The sequence below is a fragment of the Lontra canadensis genome, unplaced genomic scaffold (assembly GCF_010015895.1).
Source record: "Lontra canadensis isolate GAN:19392208 unplaced genomic scaffold, GSC_riverotter_1.0 scaffold99, whole genome shotgun sequence".
Taxonomy (NCBI): Eukaryota; Metazoa; Chordata; class Mammalia; order Carnivora; family Mustelidae; genus Lontra; species Lontra canadensis.
In genome coordinates, this window is record NW_022631093.1 from 1094740 (window position 1) to 1108473 (window position 13734).

At 36.3% G+C, this 13734-nt stretch overlaps 1 protein-coding gene across 9 annotated transcripts in view; it reads right to left on the reverse strand.

The window, feature by feature from the left end:
- The window catches only part of RAPGEF6 (Rap guanine nucleotide exchange factor 6), a 187933-nt gene that overhangs the window by 57792 nt on the left and 116407 nt on the right, over positions 1-13734 (reverse strand). For all 9 annotated transcript variants that reach the window (XR_004380305.1, XM_032837628.1, XM_032837631.1 and 6 more), the window contains 3 exons: positions 12658-12765; positions 10140-10343; positions 7190-7298 (listed from right to left, as the gene is read on the reverse strand). Coding sequence is in view for 8 of the 9 variants with exons in the window: in XM_032837628.1 (XP_032693519.1) it covers positions 7190-7298; positions 10140-10343; positions 12658-12765 (421 nt within the window). In the remaining variant the exon portion in view is untranslated. The remainder of the gene's footprint in view (positions 1-7189; positions 7299-10139; positions 10344-12657; positions 12766-13734) is intronic.

Consider the following 13734-nt stretch of genomic DNA (forward strand, 5'->3'; position numbering starts at 1 on the left):
CAGGCGCCCCTTTTTGTTGTTTTAAATATGTTTTCTGAAATAAGACAGATCAACTACTAGAGGGGGAAAAAAACTAAAAAGATAAAAGCTAACATAGAAGGTAACCTTCCTAAAAACTCATGGTGTCTGGGAGGGTCTGAATCAAAGCAAAATGAAGCTACATATTCTAGAATATGCAGGTCTTCAGAAGGTATAGCTTTGAGTAGTACTACTTAGTACCTTTATAAAAGAAAAACTGTAATAGTATAAATGTGCCCACTGAAAACAGAAAACTGTGAACTTTTTTGTTGTTTTGGGGGTGACTGAACAGTTTCCTTCAACATCAAAAGAGTTACAAGTAAGATTCTGAAAGACAAAGACTTAAAAAATTGATGCATTACAACATAAAACAGCTTGGCATTCAGTTGTAGAAGTGGACCACTCTTGAAAGTTTCAACCAGGATGATGTATTACCAAAGCATATTCGAAGTTTATGAAAAGCATATTTTCTGCCTTCAAAATAATGGGGAATCTTCAGGAGTCACCTTCTCAAGATATTTTGCTTGATTAAAAAGCAATAAATTCCTTTTAGTTTCCTTTGAAAATTATGCTTTATTTTAAACATGCGGTAAAGGCAAAAATGCCTTTTTGAGCTAAAATCAGTATGTACTCATGCAAAAAAAAAAAAAAAAATTTTACTGACCTAAGAACACTTGTCAGGCACTATACCAAATGCCTGCAAATTCCCCATTATAGAACAGTAAGTCTAAGATACATGGTACAGAAAAAACATAAGCCAAGGGATTAAGACAACAGGAAAGGGAAAATCCTCCCTAATTAAGTCACTGTGTAAGAAAAGTTCAGTAAGGTGAGATTTTAACTAGGCAAAGGGAAGGGAAAACAGAATGACACTAGGTAGAGAAAATCCCAAGTTCCAAGTTCCTGTCACAAAAGGAAACTTAAGGAAAATTAGGATGACTGGGAAACAAGGTAGATAAGGGGCCTAAAAATGCTACGGTGAGGTGTCTGAATTTTCTGTGAAAAGCAACAGGAAATCTTTAAATGGGCTGTAGATATTCCTGCCTGTGATGTGTACATAAGGCAACTTAAGAGTGTATGAAGAAGTTTATATCCTCACTGGACTTGTGTACACAGTTATAAATAAAACTGTAAAGATTTTAATTTGCAGATGAAGAAAAAAATAGTGAATTTTAAAAATCAGTTAAAGTTCCAGATAAAAATTAATAGGTGAGTAAATGTAATTACAATGCCAATAAAGAATATTGAACATATGAATCAGAAGTGAAGGTGCCTGAGAATCATAAATTTGATTACATAAGATGAAAAATTTCTCAGTCCCTACCTCTATGTATGTATATTCTCACACACACACACACACACACACACACACTCTCAACACATCACAAGCAAAGTCAAAAGGACCACTTGGGGAAATATCTGCAACCTTTAAGACTAAAAAGATACTGTCCCTTTTTTTAGTAACACATTCAAACAAATCAATGAAAAATAAGAAACTCAATATAAACATGGAAAATGAAAAGACTTTGAAAAAGAAATGGTAATATGTAAAAGAGGTGTTCATCTTCCCTCATAATTAAATGATGTGCATTAATAACCATAAAGTTGATCAAACCCACTGCAGAGGCATTCTTAAATAGAAGTGTATGTAGACTGGGATAAACTTTTGGAAAGTCCAAGTGCAGTATTGTCAAAATTAATTGCACTATGAGAAATTTATCTTACAGATATATCTACATAAGCATAAAAGTACAAAGGATTTTTATTTCAACACTATAAACAGCAAAAACTGGCAATAACCGAAAATACCCATCAATATGACATTAGCTCAACACATTACAGATTACAATAGTACGTCAATAGATTCCTATTCAACAATCTCACAAGAAATAAATCTGTACCAACTCCTGTGCAAAGTTCCAGAATACTGTACACAGTGGGGTCCATCTGTATACTTTCTTTAATGTTTTAATTTTTAAAACATACACATGTATGACTTTTTTAAAAAATGAAAATGCTAATAATTATCTGAGTGGTGTGATTTTCAAAGATGTTAGAAAGCTGTGAAAGCTAAGAGGAACAGATGAGCTAAAATTCCACGGCACAAAGATGGTAAATTGAGATTGCCTGCCGTTTTCTTCTCTAAACATGAAATGGCAATGAGGTAGAGGGACTCTACTAGAGGAAAAATAATTTTTAAAAGCTTCAAGCACTGGCATAAAAACTAGAATACAAAGAGACCCAAAGCAGTGCTGCCTTCCTCCATGGGACATAGCTACTTGTAAGACAAGGCAGGAGGCTGGGGACTGGTTGGAAATTTCATACAGTCTTATGGTACTTAGGAGACAAAGTCATACAACAGGGATGGATGTGGAACAAACACATGATGTATTTATCTGCTTGGGGAAGGAGGTTCAAGAGCAAATCTCAAAACTTCTGAAGGGCTGAACTTAAAAAAAAAAAAAAAAAAAAGAAAGCCACCACACTCTGAACCAAAAGCCATGTCTCAGCTAGAGATTGAGGGTACAAGGACAAGGCTAACAAAAGCAGAGTACAATTTCCCACAATCTCTCCATGCTCAGAGACAAAACTTTCCATTAAGAGAAGGGACCTGCAACAAGGACAAGACAAATCTCACTCTCAGTTTGAAACCTGGATACATTTTAAGTAATTTTGTAACCCAACCTCACCCAGCCCTCACTTTATATGCTTAACCACAGGAAATGGCAAACCCTTTCCATGAAAAAATATTAATTTCCCTACTTGTTATATACTAAGTATAGCATACGAAGAAAACATTTGTAAAACACACAAAATAAGACACAATGATAACCACCGAGGGAGGGGTGGTATGCGGAGAATAAAAACCCAAATTTTGGAATTAAGACACAAGAGTTTTATAATAAGAAATAAGAAATATAATAAGAAAATATAGGGAAGAGATAAAATAGATGTAAACATGGTGCAATAGAGAACTAGAATTTATAAAAGAGATTCAAATGGGAATTCTAGAACTAAAAAATTATCTAAAATTAAGCTCACTGCATGTGTTCAACAGCAGACTGGATACGTAAGAAAACAGGAAAACTTTGCTTAAACACAGGTCATTAGAAAATATCCAAACTGAAGCACAAGTATGAGAAAAAATGGAAAGAACAGAACAGACTCTAAGTGATGCATGGGACAGAGATCTTTTATCACATATGGAAATGATCTCACATGGAAAGAAGACAAAGTAGCAAAGGCAGTATCTCAAGTCATAACAGCCACAAAATTTCTAAAGTGATGAGACATCAATGCACAAAATCAAAAGTTCCATAAAGCCCAAACAAAATAAAGAGATTTGTACTAAGAGATCCTTTTTATATTTAAAATTGCTCTGAGTCCTGTTTATAAGTTATGGAAAATGTTGCTGTATCTTTGTTTAGCCTTCTCTGGGCTATGGTTCCCATGTTCAGTTTTAAAAGCTCTGGAGTGTTCTGTGCCACCAGTCAGTCTGGGACCTGGGAAGAGGTCTACTTCCAAGTCTTTGGTATGCTAAGTACGAACACACACACGCATGCACGCACGCACTGAGCACAGGATCTCATAAACAACTTTATGGGGTTGTCTCCTCCATCTCAGTTAACAACCTACTATCCTTAGTTTAACCTTTTCAGTCCTCTAGATATAAACTAATAAACTGCCCACTCTAGCACTTTAGGGGTCAAGTAAGAGAAGGACAGTGAGAGTGTGGGAAAACAATGAAGCTGGCCTTGCCTTCTTGGAGCCACAGCTCCACCCTCAGAATTCTGTTTCGAGTAGCCTTATGTTGAAGGCTGCGGTCAATGCTACTGGATTATTTGGAGCTGAGGCCTGACAGAATGGAGAAAAAAAAGTGGGAATTCCCTTTCTCACTCCTCAAATTAGTTTTTTCCTGAACCTTTATTAGTTTGCACACATCCAGGTTTCAGCTTGCCAGCTCAGGGGATGCTGGAGAAAAGAAAAAAAAAAGATTAATCCACTGCTGGTAGTGAGACTTCGAAGTTTCCAAGTTCTTCAATGGGTGATCACGATTCTGGCCAGGTTTTATTGTTGAGCTTAGTGGGAAATAAAGGGTGGCATGTGTTTATCCCATCTCACCTGCAAATGTAACCTTTAATTTGATTTTTATCTTCACAGATATAAGATAGGTACATCATAGTATGTATTTGATATTCTGGAGCTCTTCTGGTTCTGTTTCTGTTGGTTGTAGATTACACTGACTTCTAAGAGAGCCTCACAGTCTTTGACTCTGTACTTGGAAAATTGTAAATTTGATTTTTACCTAGCAGTTCGTTTTTCTCAGCTACAATCCATGGACTAAAAATGTCCATGGAAAAAAAGACACCTTTTTGGGATACAGTTTCAGTGGGGAGGGGTAGGGATTTGACACATGCAGACTTTGCGCTCCTAGCAACTGCAGGATTTCAACTCCATACCTTTTCCTGGGAGTCTATTGCCCAAAAAGGCTGTCTCTCGGGTGCTCTACTGTACTGGCAATGTCCCAGAGATATATGGCTTCAGTTCACCTCTTTGTGGTCTGCTTCTCTCTCTGTTCTGTGTCAGATAGTTCCTAGCTCTCTTTTTGAATTTTTATACTTCTTTGTAGCTACTTTTTATATTTAGTCTAACTTTTCTGACTGTTCTTAGTCAATACTGGAAACAGAATGTTAAAATAAGTTTAATTCATTTTGCACAGATTTTAGGTGGACTTTTAAATTAGAAGAGTCACATCCTTCTTTCACTCTGGTATAGTCTCTATTACTGTTACATGAATACTTTATTTTCCACATTTTCTTTTACATTTCCTGAAATAATGCTCAATGTTATTTATTATTGTTCTATAGTCTGGGAGATTTCCTCAACTTTATAACCTACTCCCCTCTACTGTATGTTTTTGTCTTTGCTGCCATGTTTTAAGTCACTCTGAGGTATTTCTTTCTCAGTGACTGTTCCTTTTTTCCCTAATATATTGTTCTTGTTTTAAGAGATGGATTTTTAAATCTCTCTGAGCACAGCTCTGGAAATGTTTTTTTCTTCTCTTTAACTATTTTCTCCAGAATGTGTAAGCTTACTCATTAGGCTCTCCACCATGCTTCCTCAATGACCCTGGTTCTCCTATGCCTGGCCATCAGTTTTAATTAACATAAAAAGACTAAATATGGTTTGCTCTGGTATCATCTAAACATATCTATCTTCTGGTCAGTTTTCCTAACTGTAGGTTGTTCCTTTCTTCCTTTCTTTCTTCTAAAGATTTTATTTGAGAAAGAGGGTGCACGTGTGCGTGCGCGCGCGCGCGCGCACACACACACACACACACACACACACACACACAAAAGTAGAGGAAATAGCAGAGGAAAGCAACAAGCTCACTTCCAATAAGCAGGGAGCCTGATATGGGGCTTGATTCCAAGACCCTGGGATCATAACCTGGGCTGAAGATAGATGCTTAACTGACTGAGCCACCCCTCCTATTTGTGGGTGGTCTCATTGTGTGTTCGATACAGGATGACCTAACTGTGCAAATTTTCTTCACTGTAATGCCAGAGTTACTAGGGCTTTATTCCAGGTACGACATCCAGAATAAAAAGCTCCATTTCTACAAATGCTTTATTAATATTCCTTCAAGATACTCTTAGGTGTTTGTTTGGGGTAAAAGTCACTGACCATATTCTGCCTAGGATAAGGAACGAGGTGTTGAGGACACAGGCCCCCTTTGCACTACCACATACTGCCTTACCCTTTGCCACATCCAGTCTAGAGTTCTGATGGGCAATTGTTTCTCACCACTCAAGGAGTTTTAAGGTTGTGGCTTCCCTGCCTCTTATATCCTTCAGATCTTTTTCTGTCTCTCAGGGGTCATGCTATTAACCACCAAATTTACTATCTCAATATCTTTATACGTAATAGTATGGTATCAGTTAGTAACTATTATGTGCTGGCACAAAAAGTTAAAGGTGTTTGATCTATATAAGAATCTTATGAAATACAGCTGAAGAAAGTCAAGCATGGAGAATCATTTGCTCTCAGTGTCAGAGCAAGCTCTGCTTTATTTTACAAAATCAGAATCTTTTTAATTTAACCCACAAGTTTTGTTTCTAGATTACTAGTTCAAGCTCAGGAAATACAGAAACTGTGAAGGCTTACTTATTTTACACTAAATTATATAGTTTTAGGAAATTGTGAATAGACGGTTATGTATCAGATTTAACAGGACATAATTCAGTAGAATGGATGCAAGTGAAAAGAGGAAAAATATCAAATGTTTCATTTTTCACTATGACTAAGTGCAGTATAAGGAAGAGTCAAAGTGAAAAAATAAAACACATTTCCTCTTCCATAGGCACAGCTTTTAAATTCAACTCCTAGTTTTCAAATTGCAACCCAAATGACCTAGATGAATTTTTCCTCCTTACTTCATTAAGACTGTTAAACTTTCTTTGATAGTTTTCAAATTATTATACTGTTTTTATTGTTGCACTTCTCGAAATTTCAGAGAATATTCTTTGGTATCTAATGAAACCAAGTTACAGTAAGTCTTCCCTAAAAGGGAAAAAAAAATACAACTACAAGCTTACTCTTTGCTTCATTCTAACAGAAGCGTGATCAAAACACCACCAACACAGCATTATTACATAGAAAGGTAAAGTATACCATTATTCAAAATCTGGAATTCATTGATTGTTTTACTCAATTTATTTTCACAGAACAGCTAATCTGGCATTCATATTATTATATCAGAAAGGCAGTTAAAACTTCAGCAGTACTATGATGTGTACATTAGCAGGGGGAATAAATGCCTAACCATGACTTTTATGCTTCATTCAGATCATTCTAAGATTCAATCAGTGCCTCCCAGCAAAGTACATAGTGCCTCCTCAGCAGATATTTCAAAAATGACTAATAGAAAGTACTTGTATATTTATTTTAAATCTTATTTCCAGGATACCAAAATAATACAAATAATAAAAAATGAAATTCTAGAATACATAATACCGTATCTTAACACTAAGGATCCTAAAAATGTTCTAAGAGCTCAGAGAGAACATGTTTACATTTTACTAGTCTTTTCATTGTAATACTTTACTTTTTACTAACAAACAAAATAAAAAAACAAACAAAAAGCCTCAGTTTTTACAACAAAACTCACCAAAAATGTTGGTCTTCACTGTAAGTGCAAGATGAGTATTATTCCTTAGAATTTCAAGGGCCTTCACAAATGTAATATTTTCAAAGTTTTGTCCATTTACTTCCATTATCTTGAAAAAAGCATTTGTAAAATATAAATTAAGACAAAAACTGTTACTTCTGCACCCTTAAGTTTAATGGTGGAAAAAAAAAAAACCTTGAACAAAATACACCCATATGTGAACAATGGTTATCTCTGTGAGAAGTGGAGTTACTACTTAATTTTTTTTCTCTATATTTTATTTCCCCAAATATCTACTAAAAACATTTTTTTTGAAAGTTCACTCCCTCTAAGATTAAAGACATTTAAAAAAAATACAGTATAGTTTATATATGAAGGAAAAATTTTAATCATGTCAGATCAGATGATAAAAATTAGTGCCAGTGTATATATGTGCAAATTTTATTGAAATTCTCTAAATGCAAATTTACTGCATTTAAGAGAGATAACTCATTCAAAAGTGACACACCAAATACATCTAGTATCATCTCCTGACAATGAATGAACCAACAAGTCAAGCAAAAAGTACGACTGTGATGAGTCCTTCCACATGATATGGCTCAGCCTTCAAAGCAGGGCTTTCCCAAATTTGGCTGTACCTCAAAATCATATAGAAAGCTTTCTTAAAAAATACTAATTCTAACAAAAAAGGATAAAGAGATAACCATAATGAGAAAAAAAAAGGGGGAGAGCATAGAGAACGCTCCCATCGAGATTAAAATAAAGACTGAGAAGCAAAATATTATAAGAAGAAAAAAAAATCACAGAAATAAAATTCAGAGTTGAAAGAAGTCTTGAGTCTACATACTGAACTGTCTCAAATAGTAACCTGTAAGGATAATGAAGAGACTTAATACATCCCAATGAAAATTCTAAATTCCAAGGTCAGAGAACAAAGAATCTGTAAGCATCACTTGCAGTACTGTGCAGTGGGACAAAGAAAGCTAGAAAAGAAAAATAAAGATTGGTTTGGACTTCTCCTGGGCATACTAAGATGTGAAACTTTTCTGTAACATCAAAGTTCTCAGGGAAAAAGAACTACGACCAACGAATATTATACTCCACTGAACAAGAGCATTATCAGACATGCAAGGACACACAAAACTATAGTACCTACTGGCCTTTTTGAGAAAAATACTAGAAAAGGTACTGGTAGTACTAGAAGACAACTGTGAAATGAAACACAACAATGGAGACACAGGGCATATGAAATGGAAGTGATCAATGAAATCAGTAAGACAGGTATAAACGTGTACATGGTTGTTAGTGATAAACTCACAAAAGTTAATGTAAATGTCAAGAGTATTCTTAAAAGAAGATAAACAACATTAAAAATGACTTAATAGCTAGACCTAAAATTTCAGGTAATTTTAATAATAATTGGGGATACCGAGAGAAGTAAAACCTGATAAATTTTCTCTCAAGAATGAAATCATTTGATTTCATTGTTTTATTTTTTCTGTGAAGAATGAGATGCTTAAATGTGTTTAAAATACTAGAACAATAAATACACCTAGTCTAGAATTCTAGCACTAGATATTCTTAATGACTGGAGTGGAGGAGTTAGGCCCAGAAATCTCTATTTTTAAAAAGTTCCCTCAGAGGAAGAAGGGGATCATTATAACTCTAAATCAGCTTCTTAGCCCTTTGATATTTGGGCTGGGTAACTCCTTATTATGGGGGATGCACTGCTGCAGCGTGCTGGAAGTTGCTTAGTAGCATCCTTGGCCTCTACCCACTAGATGATGGTAGCAGCCCCCAGGTCATGAGACTCATCAATACCTCCAGACATGCCAAATGTTTTCTGAGGGAGAAATCACTCCTGGTTGAGAACCCCTGTTCTGCAGTGTAAAACTTTTAATAATGTTAATGTATTCATTATTTTATTTTATTTTATTTTGTGTTTTTTTTTAAGATTTTATTTATTTATTTGACAGAGAGCAACAGTAGGCAGAGAGGCAGGCAGAGAGAAACGAGGAAGCAGGCTCCCTGCTAAGCAGAGAGCCTGATTCGGGGCTCGATCCCAGGACCCTGGGATCACGACCTGAGCTGAAGGCAGAGGCTTTAACCCACTGAGCCACCCAGGCGCCCCTATTTTAAAAGGAAAGTACATTAGTATGATTTAGTTAAAAGTAAAATAAAGCTATATTCTAAATGAGTTAAATTAACTAGCAGAATTTTAAAATGGGAAAACATAACCTTCCCAAGTGATTCACGTTAATTTGAAAAATGACTCTTTGGTGTGCATGAGAACCACCTAGAGACCTGTGTTAAAATACAGATTCCTAGAGCTCATCTCTGTAGAATGTGACTAGTATGATTAACAGAACTGAGGCGAGCTTAGGAATTACATTTCTTAGTAACAAGGTTGTCAGGAATCACATCTGGGAACACACTGCTTGGTCTACAGCTACCTAAAGTCTTAATGGAGAAAATAAATCCTCACTAACTTCCTCCTAGTGTCTTTTTCCTGGTCCCTCACCTGGCTTCTTCTGCTTATGCATGTAGTTCTGTTACTTACACGAACACTATTTAAGCTGAAACCATCATTTATGGTAATCTTTGGCCACTTACATTTTAATTGTTTTTTAATTTTTAAATATTTCATTTATTTGAGAAAGAGAGTACTCATACAAGCAAGCATGAGTGGAGGGCAGAGGGAGAAGCAGACTCCCCACTGAGCAAGGAACCCCACGTGAGGCTCAATCCCAGGACCCCAGGATCACAACCTGAGCTGATGGCAGATACTTATCCGACTGAGCCAGCCAGGAACCCCTCATTTTAATTTCTAATTGAATTTCCTTAAATAGATCATGCTTACTTGTAGAAATATCACATGTGGAAAAAAAAAAAAGCAGCAGACAAATACTTCCCAAAAGGCTTTAATTCATGTGGTTGGTTATTTACTTACCTGATCACCACGTTTCAGTCCAGCATCAGCAGCTTTGCTACTAGGTTCTACTCCTTCAACGAAAATACCAAACCCCTTCTCACTCCCTCCATTAAGGCTGAAATGCAGAGGGGACTCTCGAGAAGCCTTCTGTAACACCACCTGTCTCCACTTGGCCTTTGCAGCACAGGCAATATTTAATAACCGGAGATGACCATTCATTTTCTAAAAACATAAAAAAGGGTATAATGTACATAAATTTATGTCTGTATCCCTTAAAGGCTTTTAAAAATCACCTAAAATTATTAGAATTAGAGTTACCTTGAAATAGAGAGTAAAGAACATGGAAGCCAGGGTAAATAAAGCTGAAGGAGGGCAAACTTTCAACCCAGAGCGCTGTCAAGAAAACGATCTCACAATACGATTTTTAAAAATGGCTCAAAAGGATTCCAAAATGATATCTCTTCATGGAAGACAAAATGTTACTTCTCGTGGCCTAAAATTTCCTAATACATCTCCACTACTATCTTGCTCATCTCTAGGCCGTTACATAAATCCAGAATCTTTATAAACCTTCATTTAAAACCTTAAAGGACCTGAATCACCTTTCCAAATACAGTCATACTGAAAGACACATTCAAGTCCCTACCTCTTCTGGGTATATTATTCCCATATTATTTTAGATCTTTCCTAACTTTAGTAATATTCTCAATTTCAGATTTTAATATCAATTTAATACTCAACTATTCTCAAATAGCATAGTATGTGTAAACCTCATAACTCATGCCCATAAAAAGCAGCTAAAGTTTCTTCGGGACAGAGGCCCCGCCTTACACCTGTTCTGATCCTATTCTCCTAACACCTTGGGATTATCAAGTAGAACTGAATAAATACCTGATGACTGAATGATTACCAAAAAAGAAATCCCATGACTGTAAGGCAATTTCTATTTTCCATTAGCCCATAAATATCTACACAGCTGGCACTAGAAAACCCAAATGATGGTGATAAGCTTCTTATCACCTCTTAATCAAGTTCCCTGTATCTGTTCATTCTTCCCATTTTGCTTGCATAGAGCTGAAGGGCTGCTGAGAAAGCTACAGGAACTAAGAGGTAAGGGAATGGACAGAAACCTGCCTATTTGTCCCTTTTTCAACTCAATCCATTTACACTCTGAGTAACAGCAATGGTTCTTGGGCCCCCAGATTGTTACATTCATTAGCTCATTATAATCCTTATAACAATTCCCAGAAACTAGGGGCTACTATTTATAAAGACAACTACAGAAAAGGCTGGGCTACTTGCCCAAGTTTACATGTCTAATAAGTGGTACAGTCTGAATGTTAATTCAGGCAAACTAACTCCTGAACTGCATTATTAATTTACTTCCTAAAATTTCAAGTTGCTTGGAGGATATAAATCCAGTTGCAGTTCAAAGTTTATATCTGTCAGAGTAAATGGAATTATAAATAGCTACTGTGTAAGTTAAAAGGACCTTGAGGGGGTTATCTTAGGTGTTGTATATTTAGAACAAGTAAAATCACATGCAGAAGGGAGACTCAGAATGTCTAATGTAGAGCTGATACATAAAATAGGCCTTTAAAGTTGTACAGAGTTCAAAAAGCAACACTAGAAGAAAAGAATTTAAACCTGAGAACTGGTAAAGAATATAAAATAATCTGGCTGGGTAAAATCAAGGGTGCACAAATAAAAAGACTTAAAATGTAGGTGAGGAGCCTGAACATATGAGGAATTACTTTGATAGGAAATACTTTAGTTCACTGACAAAAAGAGAAATATTCATCTCATTTATAGTTTAAAAACAATCTTTGAGGGACGCCTGGGTGGCTCAGTTGGTTAAGCAGCTGCCTTCGACTCAGGTCATGATCCCAGTATCCTGGGATCGAGTCCCACATCGGGCTCCTAGCTTGGCAGGAAGCCTGCTTCTCCCTCTGCCTCTGCCTGCCACTCTGTCTGCCTGTGCTCGCCCGCGCTGTCTCTCTCTCTCTCTCTGACAAATAAATAAAATCTTAAAAAAAAAAATCTTTGGCCACACAAAATGGACTAGAAAAAAATACTAGAACTAAAATTACCTAGCTATTACAACAGATGAGGCGTGATTAAATGAGGCCATTTTTAAATGGGGAGTGACAAAGGAATGGCGGAGAGAGAGGGGCTATAGGGAATATGTGTACTGCCACAATTAGTGACCTAGGTGACTTCAGCAATGAATGGACATCTTGGTCAGGGAATTCAAGGAAAAGAGAGAGGGAGCCCACATAAACACCAGAGTTCATAAGCTTGGGTGACTGGAGATAGCATTCTCATGAGTCTTAATATGAAAACAGAAGAGTGAGAAGGAAGCCTAATTTTTGCTTGGGTTAGTGCCAGAAAATGAGCAGAATCTAAAATATAAATTTATAAGTTCTCAGAGCAGACATTCAAGACACAGAAACAGATAAAAGTTGTGAATTGCTGTTATTTGGGAATGAGGAAAAATCCCTAAACCTTGAAGAAGATAAATTCTTTTAAGTCTTACTGTATCTTCCAGATTTTTTTCAAATTCCTCCAGAAATTGAGTCATAGCAGGATCACCTTCAAAATCATTAAAATGATTATTTACCCATAATAACACAATCCGTGTTACCTGTGGAAACATGAAGGAGGCAGCATACAGTTATGAGAGGCTTTCTTTCTGCTGAGTATATTCCAAAAGCATGTCCAAAAACCAAGGGGGAACAGAGTTTTATGACTAATCCCTTTACCGACTCCCTATCCTGCATGCAAAAGGTTCATCCTAACAGACAGGCATGGTTTAGTTTGACCTTTTGTTTCCTGGAGGACACAAGCAAGCAGAGAGGGCCAAGAGTATACCCTCAGTGGAAAAAAAAAACCCACAAACCTGCATGCTAAGCTGTAAGAAATACACAGGATGTATACCTCAGAAAGTATCCTAAAATGTGAGCTTCTAAGGGTAGGCAATCATATCGAAAGTGTTTATATAGTCGAGCACATGTTTAACTCTAAGTCTTAACATAAGCACACCTGAACTTGCCGTATTATAAATACCGTAACTTTTCAAAGTTGTAAAGTGATTTGCTTACTTCATGTCACAGATTAACAGAAAAGTTAATGGAAGCTGAACTGAATCATACACCTAGCAATGGAAGTAATTTAAGTTATATATAAACTGAGGTAGAATACACATAAAAGCCAACATTTAAACCACTTTTAGGTGTACAGCTCAGTGGCATTTAGCACTTCACAATGGTGTGCAACTATCATCACTACCTAGTTCCAGAACACTTTTATCACCCCAAAAGGAAACCCCATTCTGATTATAGAGTCATCTCACCTTCTGCCCTTTCTCCCAGCAGCCACTAATATGCTTTTCTGTCTCTCTGTATTATGTCTGTGGGATATTTCACATAAAATGTGACCTTTCATGTCTGGCTTCTTTCACTTAGCATTACATGTTCAAGGTTCATCCATGTTGCGGCATGTACTACTTTCCCTTTTATGGCTCAAAGACATTTCATTACATGGCTATACCACACTTTGTTCCCCATTCATCAGTTTAGGGACATAAGGGTTGCCTCTACCTTTTGGCTATTGT